Here is a 17266-nt window from a genome sequence, read left to right on the forward strand (position 1 = left end):
GAAACGACTTCTTGAAAAAAGCCAGGCATAACAGGCTAAAGATAAGTCAAGAAAACAAACATTCAATCCACATATTCAATCTGTCACCAAATCCTGTTGGTTCTACCTTCACAACATTGTTAAAATCCACCCTTTCCTCTCCATCCAAACTGCTTCCATGTTGATCCAAGCGGTTATCCTATCCCTCCTTGACTACTGCATCTGTCTCCTCACTGACCTATCTCTCCCCACTCCAGTCTATAATTCACTCTGCTCCCTGGATCATTTTTTAAAAAAATCTTCAGTCAATGTCTCCCCGTTCCTCAAGAACCTCCAGTGGTTACCCATCCACCTCTCCATCAATCTATTCACTGTATCTTGATCTCATCTGTATCATGCTGCCGTTCTCTTGCCCACATCCTCCCTCTGACCTGGAACTCCCTCCCGCTTCATATACAACAGACCACCACTTCAAAACAATCACATCTCCACCAAGAAGCTTCTCTGATTAAACCCTCATTTCCCCTTCTCCATTTCTGCTCTGCATCACCTATGCACTTGATAATCACCCCACCTTCAGCCCCAGAGCACTCAAGTACCTATCCATAATTTATTTTAATGTCTATCTCCCCTTCTAGATTGCAGGCTCTGTTTGGGCAGGGACAGTGTCTACCAACTCTGTTGCATCTTTTCTCCCAAGCACTTAGTACAGTGATCCATATGCAGTAAACACTCAATAAATACCGCTTATTGATTGATAGAACTACAACCCAACTGAAAACTGGGATAAATTGCTTCAGATAGACCAGTATGATGCACTGCAATTACGAAAGGCAGGGGTATCTTTGAGCAGAAGCTTCATAAGGATTGAGAGACAAAAATACAAAAACACATCACACATGACAGCACTGTACACAGTGCAGCTGGGACTGGATATACCACACTGACCTTTTCAGGCACACATGCACATAAAGGTGAATTTCACTGTCAATCAGTGGTACTTACTGAGCACTTACTATGTGCCGAGCACACATATACACATGCACAATTTCCCGAGCTGCTAGCTAGTTTTAAGTTAAGCCTTTCTGAAAACTACCACATTTCCTTTAGGCCACTGGCCCTGTTTCAGTCAGAAGTTATGGTTAAGGCTAAATAGATATGAGTTTGCATGAGTGGCAAAGCTGAGTGGCAAACAATTCAACTGTACTAGCTAAAGAGGGTTGAATTACTTGTCCTTTGTACATCTGCAGCTTGTTTTCCTTCCTTCATTCATTCAGTGATATTTACTAAGTATTAGGGAATAATAAGGAAGCAACATGGCCTAGTGGACAGAGCAAGGGCCTGGGAGGTTGAACACAGTCCCTGTCCCACATAGGCTCACAGTCTTAATCTCCATTTTACAGATGAGGTAACTGAGGCACAGAAAAGTGAAGTGATTTGCCCCAATTCCCATGACAGACAAGTGGTGGAGACAGGATTAGAACTCAGATCCTTCTGACTCTCAGGCCCATGGCCCATGCTCCACCCACTAAACTAAACTATGCTGCTTCTCAGGTCAAGAGCAGAGCCCCAAGATGATATGGTGGGATGGCAGAAGAAGTTTTAGTTGCCTTGCTCAGGGATTTGGTTGAGTGGTAGGCCCAGGGTGCCTGTGCCAGTGCATAAAATCCTCTTGGCCCTGATCGCAATGGGCATGCCATGATCATAAACTTTTTTTTAATGGTGTTTGTTAAGCTCTTACTTTGTGCCAAGCACTGCGGTAGATACAAGCTAATCAGGATGGACACAATCCATGACCCACATGGGACTCACAGTCAAAGTAGGAGAGAGAACAGCTCCCTATGAACAGCTTTGTGAGACTGTGTGCTTGTGGACATGGGATACCGGTTGAGAAAATGTATAGTGAGCTCAGCACAAGCCATCACCGCTACCGCAAAAACTCAAGAGCATGCCTCAACCCTCTTAGCCTTTGGGGTTTGAGCAATGCTTTAAAGCACTCAATCACCTTGTTCACTCCTCCCTTACCTCCCTACTTTCCTGCTACAACCCAGCCCATACATTTCACTCCTCTAATGCCAACCTATTTACTCTACCTCAATCTTGTCTGCCTCACCACCGAACTCTTGCCTATGTCCTTGCCTCTGGTCTGGAACACCCTTCCTCTTCATACCCAACAAACGAGCACTCTCCCCACCTTCGAAGCCTTAGTAAAAACACACATCCAAGAGGCCTTCCCTAAACCTTCATTTCCTCTTCTCCCACTCTCTTCTGCATTGCCCTTGCACTTGGATTTGCACCCTTTATTCAGCCCTTCCTCAGCCCCACAGTACTTATGTCCATATCTGTAATTTATTTATTTATATTAATGTCTCTCTCCCCCTCTAGACTGTATGCTTGTTTTGGTCAGGAAACATGTCATCCTCAACTCCACTCTCTCATTCACCCCACACATCCAATCCGTCACCAAAACCTACTGGGCTCACCTTCACAACATCGCCAAGGTATGCCCTTTCCTCTCCTTCCAAACCGCTAACTTGCTGGTTTAATCTCTCATCTATCCCAACTGGATTACTGCATCAGCCTCCTCTCTAATCTTCCATCCTCATGTCTCTCCCCTCTTCAGGCTATACTTCACTCTGCTGCCCGGATTATCTTTGTACAGTAACACTCTGGGCATGCCACTCCCCTCCTCAAAAATCTCCAGTGGTTGCCTGTCAACCTACGAATCAAGCAAAAACTCCTCACTCTCGGCTTCAAGGCTCTCCATCACCTCTCCCCCTCCTACCTGACCTCCCTTCTCTCCTTTTACAGCCCAGCCTGCACCCTCCATTCTTCTTCTGCTAATCTTCTCACAATGTCTCATTCTAGCCTGTCCCGCTGTCGACCCCCGGTCCACGTCCTTCCCCTGGCCTGGAATGCCATCCCTCCGCACATCGGTCAAACTAGCTCTCTTCCTCCCTTCAAGCCCTACTGAGAGCTCACCTCCTCCAGGAGGCCTTCTCAGACTAAGCCCCCTTTTTCCTCTCCTCCTCCCCATCCCCCCCACCCTACCTCCTTCCCCTCCCCACAGAACTCGTATATATTTGTACAGATTTTACTCTATTTATTTTACTTGTACATATTTACTACTCTTATCAATGATGTGCATATAGCTATAATTCTATTTATTCTGACGATTTTGACACCTGTCTACAGGTTTTGTTTTGTTGTCTGTCTCCGCCTTCTAGACTGTGAGCCCGTTGTTGGGTGGACACTGTCTCTGTATGTTGCCAACTTGTACTTCCCAAGCACTTAGTACAGTGCTCTTCACACAGTAAGCACTCAATAAATATGACTGAATGAATGAATATCCATTAACTCTGTTATACTGTACTCTCCCAAGCTCTTAATACAGTGCTCTGCACACAGTAAGTGCTCAATAAATGGGATTGATTGAAATGGCACTGGGCCAGAAAAGGTGCACCACTGACTCTCTTTAAGCAAGTGTGCAACAAATTATCTCTCAGAGACACTCACACTCTTGGATGCAATTCCACCTACAGCAGAGTCATCTTCTACCAGAGAGACATTACGTGATCTGAAAGTAGTTGTTCAAAAATATCACTGGAAGAAAAACCTAAAACCATTAACTGGAAAGTTATGGCATAAAATGGCAAGCTATACCCCAGGTGCAAATGATTACAAGAGCTCTTGCTGGCATCCTGGTAATCCAGCTTCCAAAACTGCCTATTATACCAAAGAAGTAGTTGCGCTGATTTCCCTTACATGACACTATTGGTGAAAACTCCAACAATGATAATGGCTGTGAATTAGGGATGCTCCTAAGGCAAATTTTAGAAATGTTGAAGTAAATAAATTCAACTTACTCATCATGTACTGACTCCTCACGACTGCACCAACTTCTCAGATCATTCCATTTTATAAATCCAATAATGATAACAATCAGAAGAGGAACACCAATATAGAAACCAATAAGGAACTTGTTCTTCCGAATGTCCTCGGAAGTGTGAACATTCCCTTCTCCTAGGAATAAAAATGAATCAGAAATCAGAGTAACAGAATATGGTTTCCTCTTTGAGAGAGAAACTGCGGAAAGAAGTCAACTATAATTTAAGGAGTTATAGCACACTTTTTCTCTGGTTAAAGAGATTCTTCACATCTATTCACAAAATGGTAAAAATGAATGGTTTTGAATTCAAATGTACATGAATTCCTGGTCAGAACCTGTTTCATCATATAAAAAATTAGGTCTAAAGGAAGTTGAACATGGTCTCTGCTCTCGAGAAATGCACAAACTACAACTGAAATTAGCCTCGGCTTTGCCTCCACATAGTAGCCTACTGCTCCAGTACCAACTGGGTCCATTGAGTCACCGAGTCATTAGGTATTGCTGAGAGCTGTGTCCAAATGTCTTTGTCTCTGGGTTCCTCTGTCTGAATCTGGTAGGAACCATGCCTATGGGCTACTTTCTGGCTGGTATCCCCCTCTCTTCTGGACAAACAACATTAAATAATCTTCCGGCCAGCTGGTGTGCAGCCCATCAGTCAGAGGACCAAACTTCTGTGAGGTGTAAGCTCACTCTGGGCAGGGAATGTGTCAACCAACTCTGTTAGATGGTACTCTCCCAAGCACCTGGTACAGTTCTCTGCACAGTAAGCACTCTATAAATACGACTGATTGATTGGGAGGGGTCTACAGCATATATTTTGGATTGGCTTCAGAATCCTGGGTTTATATTTCTCCGCCACTATACTATTTGTGTGCAATGCTTCTGGGAGGCTGCCTTCCCCTTCTGGCCATCACACACACATACTTTGGTGGGTCACCTCCCAGATACCCAGTATGTCACCTGCTGCCTTGCATCCATAGTGTAGCCATTAGGCAAACTGGGCTGAACCTCAGATTTCCCAGGACCACATTCAAAGTCTTGGGCTTCTGCCTAGGAATTCTGATGGCCCATGATGGACCCACCATCAAAAATGTGTTTAGAGATAGCCAACTCTATCCACTTCATATTCAATCCCTACACACTATACTTCTGCCCTCTCTTCTGCTCAGCAAAATTACCTCTCCTCCCTCATTGATTTCCAAGCCCATTGCCCCCAACCAATTATTCTTGACCATTCTCCCTTCTGAAATCCACAGTGACGCCAGCAAATTAACACCCACAAAAAGACAGAAGAAAAGAGAACCATAACAGATGCAATTTCCAACGGACTGGGGAGGTGGTGGGGGATGAAGGACATTTTCAGCAATGAGGAGAAAAGGAAAGGGTGAAAATTGGGAGATTGGAAAGAGGACACAAGGAGCTTGAACTACTGTAGTAGAAGGGAGAAGGGGGAACCAAGGCAGACAAAGGAAGGGTAACTTGGAGCAGGGGGACAGATAAAAGCATCTTAAGATCCTTGAGAGGAAGGATTATGTCATCTACCAACTCTATTGTATTGAACTCTCACAAGTGCTTAGGGCAGTGGTCTGCTCACAGTTAAGTGTTCAGTAAATTCCACTGATTGATTGATAGGTTGATCCTCCCTTGCACTAGCCTTCCCAGTCACTCATCACCTGGGCCATTAGAGACCAAATCAGGCTGCTTTTGTATCAACCTAGACAGTGTTAACTCCTTTCCCACTCTCTCCCTCACACCCCGACGCACACACATATACTTGGATATGTATACATGTATAGAAATATAGAGAGAGTAAAAAAGGTGATCTCTGCTAGTATGTGAAGCAAGTGAAGAAGGGTGTTCTCTGCTAGCATTATTCAAAAACATGCTTGATTTTCTCTTTAAATCAGAAGATAAACTATATCCACTGAAGTGGAGAGGTTTATTAGATATTTGTTTTGTAGAATTACAAACTACTACATACTAACCATATTTCCAAAATAGCATATTGTCAGTACTTCCACCTCTTCCTCGGCTTTGAGTTCTGCAATTTGGAGGTGCCCATCCAGGTGAACAATGGCAGTTTTTTTTAGAATTGCATACCTGAAATTAGGGAAAAGAAGTCAGTAGCAAAATTTTGGTGGAAGTACTTTAAATAGGTTTTCAACACATTCTTCTTCTATTAATACTGCTACTTTAGGAGAATCACTATCATCATCTTGATCACTGAGGATATATACATATGAAAGGAAGAGAAGAAATCCTCAGGAAATAAAATCAACAAGTTCAAGGCCTGCCATTTCAAAGTGGTGGATCAGGTTATATTCAAAATCCTTGTGGATTTCCCCAGTGCTTAGTACATATTTTTGCTCAAAGCAAATGTCAAAATGAATTACCGATGTTAGAGTCTGTCACTCCCACAGCCCTGTCCAGCTGGGCTTTTTAAGAACCCTGTATACCTACTACATGGGGAAGCTTCTCTGCGATGGGGAAAGCCTGCAGTGCTGGAGCCTGGTCAAGAACCCCCAGAGAATTCCAGCCAACAGAACTAGTCCAGTCTTTTTTAAAATATTATTTGTTAAGCATTTACTATGTGCCACACATTGTTCCAAGTGTTAGAGTAGATACAAGTTAATCATGTTGGAGATGGCCCATGTTCCACATAGGGCTCACAGTCTTAAACCCCATTTTACAAATGAGGGAACTGAGGTCACACAGCAGACAAGGGGCAGAATCAGTATTAAACCCTCGTTCTTCTGTCTACCAGGCCCATGCTCTAGCCACTGGGTAATGTTGCCTCCCAGAGATTCTTAAAGGGGGAATGTTCTTAACCCCATGGGCCTCCCAAACTGCCTTCATTCAATCATATTTCATTCAATTAATTCAATAAAAGTACTAAGCACTTAGCACTGTACTAAACACTGTATTGGGATTTCACTCACTTTGAAATTCTTGTGTGGTTCCTAGAGATCCTAAAATGTCTCAAAGCTTGTACAGACAAAGCCTTAGTTCTCAGCTGTGATTTTTTGGGCTACTATGAAACCACAGTCAAACCTTCTGCCACCACCAGTCATCTGATATGTGAGTGACTATGCCCTTGAAACGAGTCGCTCTCCAAGAAACCAAATCTACTAAAATTTTCAATAAACCCTAGCCATTGCTAGATAGCTCTGAAAGCCTAGTGTCAATCCCAGAGGGACACTGTCAGGGGTCAAAATATTGGAGGTGATTAAGGGAGTCATCTTTAATGGTGAATTGTAATAGTACAAATAGCATTACTTGAATAAAATTAGTCACTTACTCCATGGCCATTACATTTTTCTGCACAATCTTTTGCTGCTTTAATGAGGTAACGGGATTCTACACATGAAGCATTTATGCAAACCTGAAAAAGAATATAAGTCCAAATAAAGAGTTTCAAAGCTTAATTTTATAACTGCTCTGCGGGCTACATGAATTTACATAAGTTCACAATGGGAGAAACACCTTTACTTATTACTCTTCACTCTAGCCTGAGAAATTTTGTGATAAGTGAATACAATAAAGGAGTACAAAATATCAAAGTTTGAAAATAGTATGCATTTAATTTGAACTATCACCTGCTAGTGAGTACAATTTTTATTGTATTGTGAATACAATAAAGTAAAAATTGTATTATACCCTCTCAATCACTTAGGGTCATTCATGTGTCTCTCAAGCCTGTACATTTGCCATTATCCTGGACTCATCTCTCTCATTTAACCCACATATGCAATCAGTCACCAAGTGCTACTGATTCTACTTTCACAACATTGCTAAAATCCATATTTTCCTCTCCATCCACACTGTCCTTATGCTGATCCAAGCACTTATCCTACCCTGCCTTGACAATTGCATCAAGTCTCCTTGCTGACCTATCTGCCTCTCCCCACTCCAGTCCATACTTCACTTTGCTGCTTGGATCATTTTCTAAAAAAAAAAAAAAAAAAAAAGTTCAGTCCATCTTTCTCCAGTCAAGGACCTTCAGTGGTTGCCCATTCACCTCTACATCAAACAGAAACTCATTACCAATTGGCTTTAAAGCACTTAATCACCTAGCCCCTTAGCTTACCTCCTTATCCACTATGACCCAGCATGCTTTCTTCACTCCTCTAACATCAACCTACTCACCGTAGCTCAATCTCATCTCTATCTCACCCATGCCCCTATCTATCTCATCGCCTCCTCTTCGCCCATGTCCTGCCCCTGGCCTGGAACTCCCTCCCACTTCATAATAATAATAATAATAATAATGGCATTTATTAAGCGCTTACTATGTGCAAAGCACTGTTCTAAGCGCTGGGGTCGATACAAGGTAATCAAGTTGTCCCACGTGGGGCTCACAGACTTAATCCCCATTTTCCAGATGAGGGAACTGAGGCCCAGAGAAGTTAAGTGACTTGTGTTGCCAATTTGTACTTCCCAAGCGCTTAGTACAGTGCTCTGCACATAGTAAGCGCTCAATAAATACGATTGATTGATTGATTGCCCAAAGTCACACAGCTGGCAAGTGGCGGAGCCGGGATTTGAACCCATGACCTCTGACTCCAAAGCCCGAGCTCTTTCCACTGAGCCACGCTGCTTCTCTATCTTCATCCAACCAACCATCACCTTCCACAATTTCAAAGCCTTATTTAGGTCACATCTTCTCCAAAACACTTCCCCAACTAAGGCCTCACTTCTCCTACTCCCTCTCCCCTCTATATTGCCCTGCACTTGAATTTGTACCCTTTACATACCTGATAGTCACCCACCCCTCAGTCCCTCATCACTGATGTACATCTCCATAATTTATTTTAATGTTTAACTCCCCCTCTAAACTGTAGGTTCCTTGGGGCAGGGAGCCTATCTACCACTCTGTTTTATTTTGCTGTACTCTCCCAAGCACTTAGTAAAGTGCTCTGCGCAGAATAAGCCCTCAATAAATATGATTGATGGATTGATAGTAGAGTGCTCTACACACTGTAAGTGCTCAATAAACACCACAGAATGACTGAGGGATCCTGTGCAGTAAGCAGGCTTCTTACTCTAGAAACCTCTGGGCCTTTCCCCCTTTTCTAGTTCATCCCACTAATTGAAGGGCAGATGCAAAGTGAAGTTTGTTGCATAATAGTGATTATCAGAGGTTTCAGATTCAGAACCTCCTTGGTTTGAGAGAGAATCAGACCCTAAATGTAATTATGGGCCTGTAAAGAATAAAGCTCCATTGTGATGGATCTGCTAACATGGATGAATGGGATAAATTTCCTGTGGATTTTACCACATGATTAATGGACATCAATAAAATCAGTGTAGTTAAATCACCTTACAAAAATCATCTTCGTAAAATACAGCTCCTCACACAGACCAAGAAAGATGAAAAGATGTGCACAGAAATTTTAGCGTGAAAACAATTTGCACTCTGATAACAAGGGTAAATATTTCCTAATTTCATAGAACTAGAAAACATTTGGTCACCCACCAAATAGGACTTGGCAACTTGTATGAGTGGATGAGCCATTCAAAATTACATCATGCTGTTCCTCAAAGCCTCAGCTGATTCACAGCAAGAACTGCTGCTATCTGAGAGCCTAGAACTATCGCATCACCCCAATCTTCCCCACCACCCCACCTGAGCCCTAGCCAGGAAGGAGACAGAAGGGGAGGTGCAAGGTGATGTGTCAACACTGACATCCACATTACATCAACAGCTCCTCCCATTCTGCTCCAGCCTTCCCTGTTTCCCATAGTAGCAGCCGGAAAGGGGAGATGGGGCAGTGGGAAATGAGGGGTGGCACCATACGGGTCTGATCACGAGGATGGACTTGGAGCAATATTGCATCTTTGCCGCAGGCACATTTAAGAGGATAGCATGCTCCCTTCCCTATTAAAACTCCCTCTGAACTGTTCCCTGCTGCCAGAGGATGTGACAGAACATGTCTGGTGAGCAGGGGCAGGGAGCTGAAAGGAGAGGGGAGAGGGAGGGATGGGGTGAAGTGGTGGGGGCGGGCAGGGGAAGTGGGGAGAGATGGGTAGAAAGGAGGTACTCTGCTCCATTCCAATAAGTGGCAGATGCTTTCCTGGGAACAGGACAACCCAACTGTGAAGGGCAGAGAGGGTTCTGTGACTGGCCAGTTAGAAGGAAGCTTTGCCCTCTGAACTCCTGGCACAGCCATCCTGGGGCAGAAGCAGGCATAATGTGCAATACCACAGCCTTGGGCAAGTAGCTGTTCCTCAGAGCATGTCTGGGGCTCCCAGACCTCCATGTGGGTCTGTGAAGAGCCAGTTGTAGCTCGCGAACCACAAATTATTGACCCCTGCTCTGTAAAAAGTTGTAAAGCTACCCTTTTCCACTTCATCCTGATTTTTTACCTCTTTCTATCATGAAGCGAAAATTAAACAAAATATTTACTTACCCTGCCAACATCACAATTCGAGCCACTTTTGATCAGCATTGGATCCATAACTGTAAAAGGCAACCTATAGTCTATAGTTACACAAACGGTTTTTCGCACAAAAACATAAATCACGGCTCCATTTTCTTGAAAGAACGGTTTTCGGCTTGGGTATGTACAAATTAACTTTCCACATTGGAGATTTCTATAGTAAGAACAAAAGGAAATGAACTATTATGTATTTGACATTTATTTGGAATTCAACAGATGTACTTCCCATTGACAAAACAACTGAAAGCACTGACCTAGATCATAAAATATGAGCATTTACAACTCTGAACTAGGTTCATTATTTTAGGTTTACTGGCAAATGGTTAGTCCTTCATAACCTACCTCCAAGTACAGGCTTTAAACCGTCCACGTTTTGTTTGAAAATCACCACAGTGCCCAAATCTATCCTGATGAGCATTGATTTCTTCGTAGCAGGAAAAGGGAGCATTTTTGGAACCTCAAAATTCAGAAATAAAATGCAATTCATTTTTAGAATACACACTGAGCTATTGAGTTACAAAACAAAAGGTCAGAAGAACTACTTTATAGATGACTTTTACCAAACCATTAGTATCATATGCCCCAGGAAAAATTCAGGGCAGTTTTCCCTATTGCCACTTTTTTCCTCTGGGGCAACTGTTCTCCTGACCCTTAAATCCTAAAGATCATAACCTAATTATATCCATTAAATATAACCATCTCATGGAAAGTTTGTCTACAGTTGGGCCCTCCCCCAGAATTCATTCCCTTTTGCAGTCATTTATGACAGAACTGAAGGGAGATCTCAGTGCAATGAGGGGCAGTGCATGACTCAATTTATAAACTTTTCCTTTCCCTCGATTTTTAAGTAAGTAGACCTTCTACTTCAACAACTTTATTTCTGAAAAAGGCAGTGACAGTAGCAAGATTGAGTCAGAGATTCACTTCTGAGACTGAGATGGCCCAATTTCTGATCAATCATATTTTTGAGTACTTAGTCTGTGCAAAGCACTGAGTGCTTGAAAGATGACAACAGAGTTAATGGATTTGATTAAGTTAACAGCTTAGTACAATATAACACATTCCCTGTCCACAACAAGCTTACAGTCTGGAAGGAAAGACAGACAATATAAATAAATTACAGATATATACACAAGCATTGTGGGACTGGGAAAGTGGATGAATGAAAGGAGCAAGTCTGGGTGACACAGAAGGGAGTGGAAGAAAAGGAAAAGAGGGCTTAGTCAGAAAAGACTTCTTGAAGGAGATGTGTCTTCAATAAGGCTTTGAAGAGGGGAGAGAAACTGTCTGTCAGATATGAAGAGGGAGGGCATTCCAGGCCAGAGCGTGGGTGTGGGTGAAAGGTTGGCAGAGAGATAGATCAGACAGAGGTACAGTGAGTAGGTTGGCATTAAAGGAGTGAAGTGTATGGGCTGGGTTTTAGTAAGAGAGTAGTGAGGTGACGTTGGAGAGGGCAAGGTGAATGAGTGCTTAAAACCCGATGGTAAGGAGGTTTTGTTTGATGCAGAGGTGGATGGGTAGCCACTGGAAGCTTTTGAAGAGTGGGGAAACATGGCCTGAACTTTTTTATAGAAAAATGACCCAGGCAGCAGAGTGAAGTATGGACTGGAGTGAGGAGAGACAGGAGGCAGGGAGGTCAGCAAGGAGGCTAATACAGTAATGAAGGTGGGGTAGGTTAAGTGCTTGGATTAATGTGGTAGCAGTTTGGATGGAGACGAAAGGACGGATATATGCATCGATGTGGAGGTTGAACCGAGAGGATTTAGTGATAGACTATATACGTGGGTTGAATGAGAGAGAGGAGTGAGGGAAAAATGCCAAGGTTACGGGTATTTCCTATCATTCAGAAGCATTTTCTGATTTTGGCTTCCAAATGCCTAGTGTTATCCTAAAGCAGGACAATTTAAACTAAACTGGAGCTAGCACTCTGCTCTGCTTCACTTCCAGCCCTGACCTCAGAGAGTGAGGTCAATCCCTGGCTCAAAACAGGGCACTGCAGAGCCTGGAGGGCAGGCACAATGTTGGAAAGGGGAAGGAAGGCAGCCTGCAAGCCCAACATGAGTGTGCCATGGGAGCCATGTCAGAGGGGTGGGAGCAGCAGCACTCAGGGCAACAGCAACTACGTCAGAGAAGGCACATCCCCCAACAGTGGTGTAGCCAGAAATGATTTTGACTTTTTCAATGAAGAATGGTATTTCACTACTCGTGTAAGCAACATGGAGTGAGGCATCAGCTATTCTATTATGGGGATGCACAGCATTTTGTAATGATTTTGCATGGAATGATAGGTGCACATGGAGCATGTTACAATGATGTCATATGAAACGCCGCGGATTTTTCCTTATCTCAGGCCAAGCAAATATCTGAAGCCAGCCCTTTCACTCCAAAGGTAATGAGATACGGATCATACAGGACTGCTTTAACTTTGACTTGATCAACCTTACTACTCTGGAGTAATCTAAGATTACCAAATGTGTTTAACCATTTCTCGGGAACAGATCTACTGATGGTGCCAAACATAACGTCAAAGAACCACAGTATAGACAATCAACTGATCAAAAGACAGTATTTACTGAGTGACTATTTTGCTCAGTGCATCATCATCATCATCAATCGTATTTATTGAGTGCTTACTATGTGCAGAGCACTGTACTAAGCGCCTGGGAAGTACAAATTGGCAACATATAGAGACAGTCCCTACCCAACAGTGGGCTCACTGTACTAAGTATCTGGGAGAGTTAAAAGATATGATCTCTTCCTTTAAGGAGTAGAGTGAAGGAGAAACATAAAAGAAAAGGAGAAGTTCAATCAATCAATCATATTTATTGAGTGCTTACTCTATGCAGATCACTTTAGGAAGCGTTTGGGCGAGAACAATATAACAGAGTTTGTGAACATTTTCCCTGCCCACAAGGAGCTTACCATCTAGAGGGGGAGACATATCAATGTAAATAATTATGGATACGTACATAAGTGCGGAGGGGTTGAGCATGGGTGAAAAAAAGGTACAAATCCAAGTGCAAGAAGAGAAAGATGAATGTGGAAGAATAAGCAATTAAATAGTAGAGTAGGTAGTACTTAATGAACAGAAGTGCTAAAGGTGACTAATGAGTATCTTGAAGCAGTGTGCTCTAGTGGAAAGAGCACAAGCCTAGGCGTTGGAAGTCCTGGGCTCTATTCCCAGTTCTGCCACTTGCCTGCTGCATGACCTTGGGCAGGTCACTTAATTTCCCTGTGCCTCAATTTCCTCCTCTGTGAAAATGGGATTCAATATCTGTTCTTCCTCCTACTTTACTATAAGCCGCATGTGAGACAGGGACTGTGCCCCTGTAGTCATTCAATTCATTCAATTTTCTTTATTGAGCATTTACTTTGTGCAGGGTACTGTACTAACTACTTGGGACCCTCTCTCTCATTACTCAGATTAGCTACCTCAGACAATACAACAATAAACAGACACATTCCTGAAAATGAGCCCTCTTTGTACCTTTATCTGGACCAGTGCTTAGTATAGTGCTTCGGCCATAGTAAGGCTTAACAAAAACCACAACTATTTTTTTATTACTATTATTGGAGTAGGTGGGCTTTCAGAAGCATTTTTTTTTAAGTTAGGAAGAACTCTGGCCTGGTGCATTCAAAGAGTGGTGAGACAATGTTTCCTGGACATTCACTGGACGGAATGGAGTGAGTTACTCACGGAACAGATGCAGAGTCCAAGCCAATAATCTATGTTTCCTATACCAAATGCTTCTGGTGGGCTTTTTCTCTCCATCACTGGTGATATTTTACTCTCCTAAGCATTTAGTACAGTGATCTGCACACCGTAAGCGCTCAATAAATATGATTGAATGAATGGTAATTTAGTTCTGGTTGTAGTTCATTCTGAAGGGAGGGATTAGAAATTAAAGATACAGTATAGAATTAGGAGATTGTTATTTTTTTGCTACTGGTAGGCAGTAAGGCTTAGTGGAAAGAATTTGAGACCATTGAGCAGGAGACCTGGGTTCTAATTCCAGCAGTTCCACTGGCCTGTTGTGTGATATTGGGCAAGTCATTTAACCTGTTTAGGCCTTAGTTGTCTCATCTACAATTGGGGATTCAGTACCTGCTCTTCCTCTCTCTCAGATTGTGAGTCTTGTGTGAGACAAGGACTTTGATCAGATTACCTTGCATCTATACCCCAGCATTTAGCCCAGTTATTGGACATATTGAAAATGCTTAATAAATACCATAATCAACATCATTCTTATCACTATAGAATATTTTAGTGTCTTTTCTAGCTCTCTCAAATGGAAATGTGAAGATCATTATTCTTCAATTAAAATTTGGCAGTTTCTCAAAAGGCTTCTCCAAAGGTGCAAATACTTAACACTGTGAGTCTAAATCTGCGACTTTAATACTTAGTCTGTGAGTCTAATACCTACACAGGGGCAGTGCTAAATACTTAAACTGTGAGTCCAAATCTGTGACTTTAATACTTAGTCTGTGAGTCTAATACTTACACAGGGACAATGTCTGATCTAATTAACTTGTACCTACATCAGCACTTAGAACTTTGACATATAGCACTTAATACTATATATACACATAAACTAAATAAAGGCATAACTAGTATGTTTTACTCCTCCACATCTGGGAGGTTGTCAGCAAAGGAAAGAAAAAAATCTCTGTAATTTCCCAGATTAGCTACCTCAGACAGGTTTATGCCTTGGCAGAACTTGCACAAGCTCTGGTCTGTAGGCGTAGTGGGGCTAAACCAAAAAAGAAATCTGATCATCTTATTGAGGTTACTGTTACTTCCTCCTCCCCCTTCATATCAGATGGACCACCACTCTTCCCACTACTAAAATCATATCTCCTCCTACAGGCCTTCCCTGACTAGCTCCTCATTTCCCCACACTATGCACCCTCACTTTTGCATCACCTATGCACTTGGGTCTCTGCCTGCTAACAACTTTGATACTCACCCCATCCCCTCAGCACTTATGTACATCAACTTTCCTCCTCCTAGCTTACCTCCGTGATTTCCAACTATAACTCAGCATATTAACTTCGCTCCTCCAACACCAACCTACTCACTCTACCTCAATCTCATTTACCTTGTCACCGACCCCTTGAACATATCCTGCCTCTGACCTGGAACTTCCTCCTCTTTCATATCTTACAGACAATCACTCTCGCCACTTTCAAAGCTTTATTAAAACCACACCTCCACTAAGAGGCCTTCCCTTACTACACCCTCATTTCCCGTGCTCCTTCTCTCTTTTGTATTGGCCTTACACTTGGATTTGTACCCTTTACCCACCCCACCCTCAGCCCCACAGCACTTATGAATGCATCCATAATGTACTTTCATGCTTGTGTTCCACTCTAGACTGTAAAAACTCCTTGTAGACAGGGAACATGTCTACAAACTGTTTTACTTTATTCTCCCAAGCATGTAGTACAGTGTTCTGCACAAAGGAAACACTTGATGAACACAACTGATTAAGAATATACCTAGGAATCTGTACATATAACCATACACTAAAATGGGTAACATAAAGACTTCCACTCTCCCCATCTTCAAAGCCTTATTAAGGTTACAACTCCTTCAAAAGGTCTTCCCCTATTGTCAGCTTTTCTCCAACTTCCTCACCATTCTGCATCAATCTTTGCACTTGGATCTGTTACCCTTTAAACTTGAGATACTCGCCTCACCCTCGGCCCCTCAGGATTCAACAAATCCTATTTATTGAGGGCTCACTATGTGCAGAACAAGGTACAAAGCGCCTCGGCATATACAATATAACACAGTTGGTAGGCACATTCTCTACCCGAAAGGAGCTTACAATCTAGAGGACTTATGTATAATACCTGTAACATTTATTTATATTCATGTCTTTCTCTCCCTCTATGCTTCAAGCTTTTTGAGGGCAAGGAACAATCTCTGTCACACTGTACTCCCCCAATAATAGTAATAACAATGATGGTATTTGTTAAGTGCTTATATGTGTCAAGCACTGTTCTAAGCACTGGAGTAGACACAAGGTAATCAGGTTGCTCCACGTGGGGCTCACAGTCTTAATCCCCCTTTTACAGATGAGGTAACTGAGGCACAGAGAAGTTAAGTGACTTGTCCAAAGTCACACAGCTGACAAGTGGCAGAGCCAGGATTAGAACCCATGACCTCTGACTCCCAAGCCTGTGCTCTTTCCACTAAGCCACGCTGCTTCCCAAGAGCTTAGTACCATGCTCTGCACAAAGTAAGCACTCAATAAATACCATTGATTAATTGATTAACTACAATTACCCATGGAGCAGAAGTTCTTCTCCCCAGCCAGCAAAAGCGCACATTTACAGAATCCACGATTATAATTCAAGGTCCTTTCTCCCCAGGCCAGTGTTGTACAGGCCTTAAAACAATAACAGTTTTGGTTTACCAAAGGATCCTACCTTTTCCAAATAATGCTTGACATCGTGAATCAAGATTGTGACACTCTCCATCATAGCACACAGAATTTTGTTGGCACAATTTCCCATTAAGTAGATGTATATCAGGTTGACAGTATTGAGAAGACCCATTACAAAATTCAGTGACGTCACACTCAGAATGAGCTCGAGGTCTGCATTCTGTACCCTTTTCTGCAATCTGGTAGAAACGAGCAGAATACAAAGTGACATGGTCAGTTCAGAGAGTATGGCTGAGTACAATAAAACAACTGGAAGAAAGTCAATATTCACTCAAACCTCATCACTCTAAAAGCAAAAATGTAGAGGTTAAAGCATTGACAAAAGCTAGATTTAGCCAGCAATTGCTAATGAAAAACTTGTCTCCTCAATCCATATTTAGATTTATTCCTTAGAGCCTCAGAATACATTCACAGTAAAGTCATTAATTTAAATAAACCCAATATCAGGACAAATTAAAAAAAATACCAGCATTAAATTGCATTTTTCAATGATTTTATCTAAATTT

The 17266-nt window shown here is 42.5% G+C and overlaps 1 protein-coding gene across 1 annotated transcript in view; it reads right to left on the reverse strand.

Moving 5' to 3' along the window:
• The window catches only part of LOC119928541 (disintegrin and metalloproteinase domain-containing protein 32-like), a 56538-nt gene that overhangs the window by 2411 nt on the left and 36861 nt on the right, over window positions 1-17266 (reverse strand). The window contains exons 14-19 of the mRNA XM_038746906.1: window positions 16744-16939; window positions 10651-10765; window positions 10279-10462; window positions 7167-7250; window positions 5854-5968; window positions 3846-4002 (exon numbers count right to left, since the gene is read on the reverse strand). Of these exons, the coding sequence (XP_038602834.1) occupies window positions 3846-4002; window positions 5854-5968; window positions 7167-7250; window positions 10279-10462; window positions 10651-10765; window positions 16744-16939 (851 nt within the window). The remainder of the gene's footprint in view (window positions 1-3845; window positions 4003-5853; window positions 5969-7166; window positions 7251-10278; window positions 10463-10650; window positions 10766-16743; window positions 16940-17266) is intronic.

Source organism: Tachyglossus aculeatus, chromosome 5, assembly GCF_015852505.1.
Source record: "Tachyglossus aculeatus isolate mTacAcu1 chromosome 5, mTacAcu1.pri, whole genome shotgun sequence".
NCBI classification, from domain to species: Eukaryota; Metazoa; Chordata; class Mammalia; order Monotremata; family Tachyglossidae; genus Tachyglossus; species Tachyglossus aculeatus.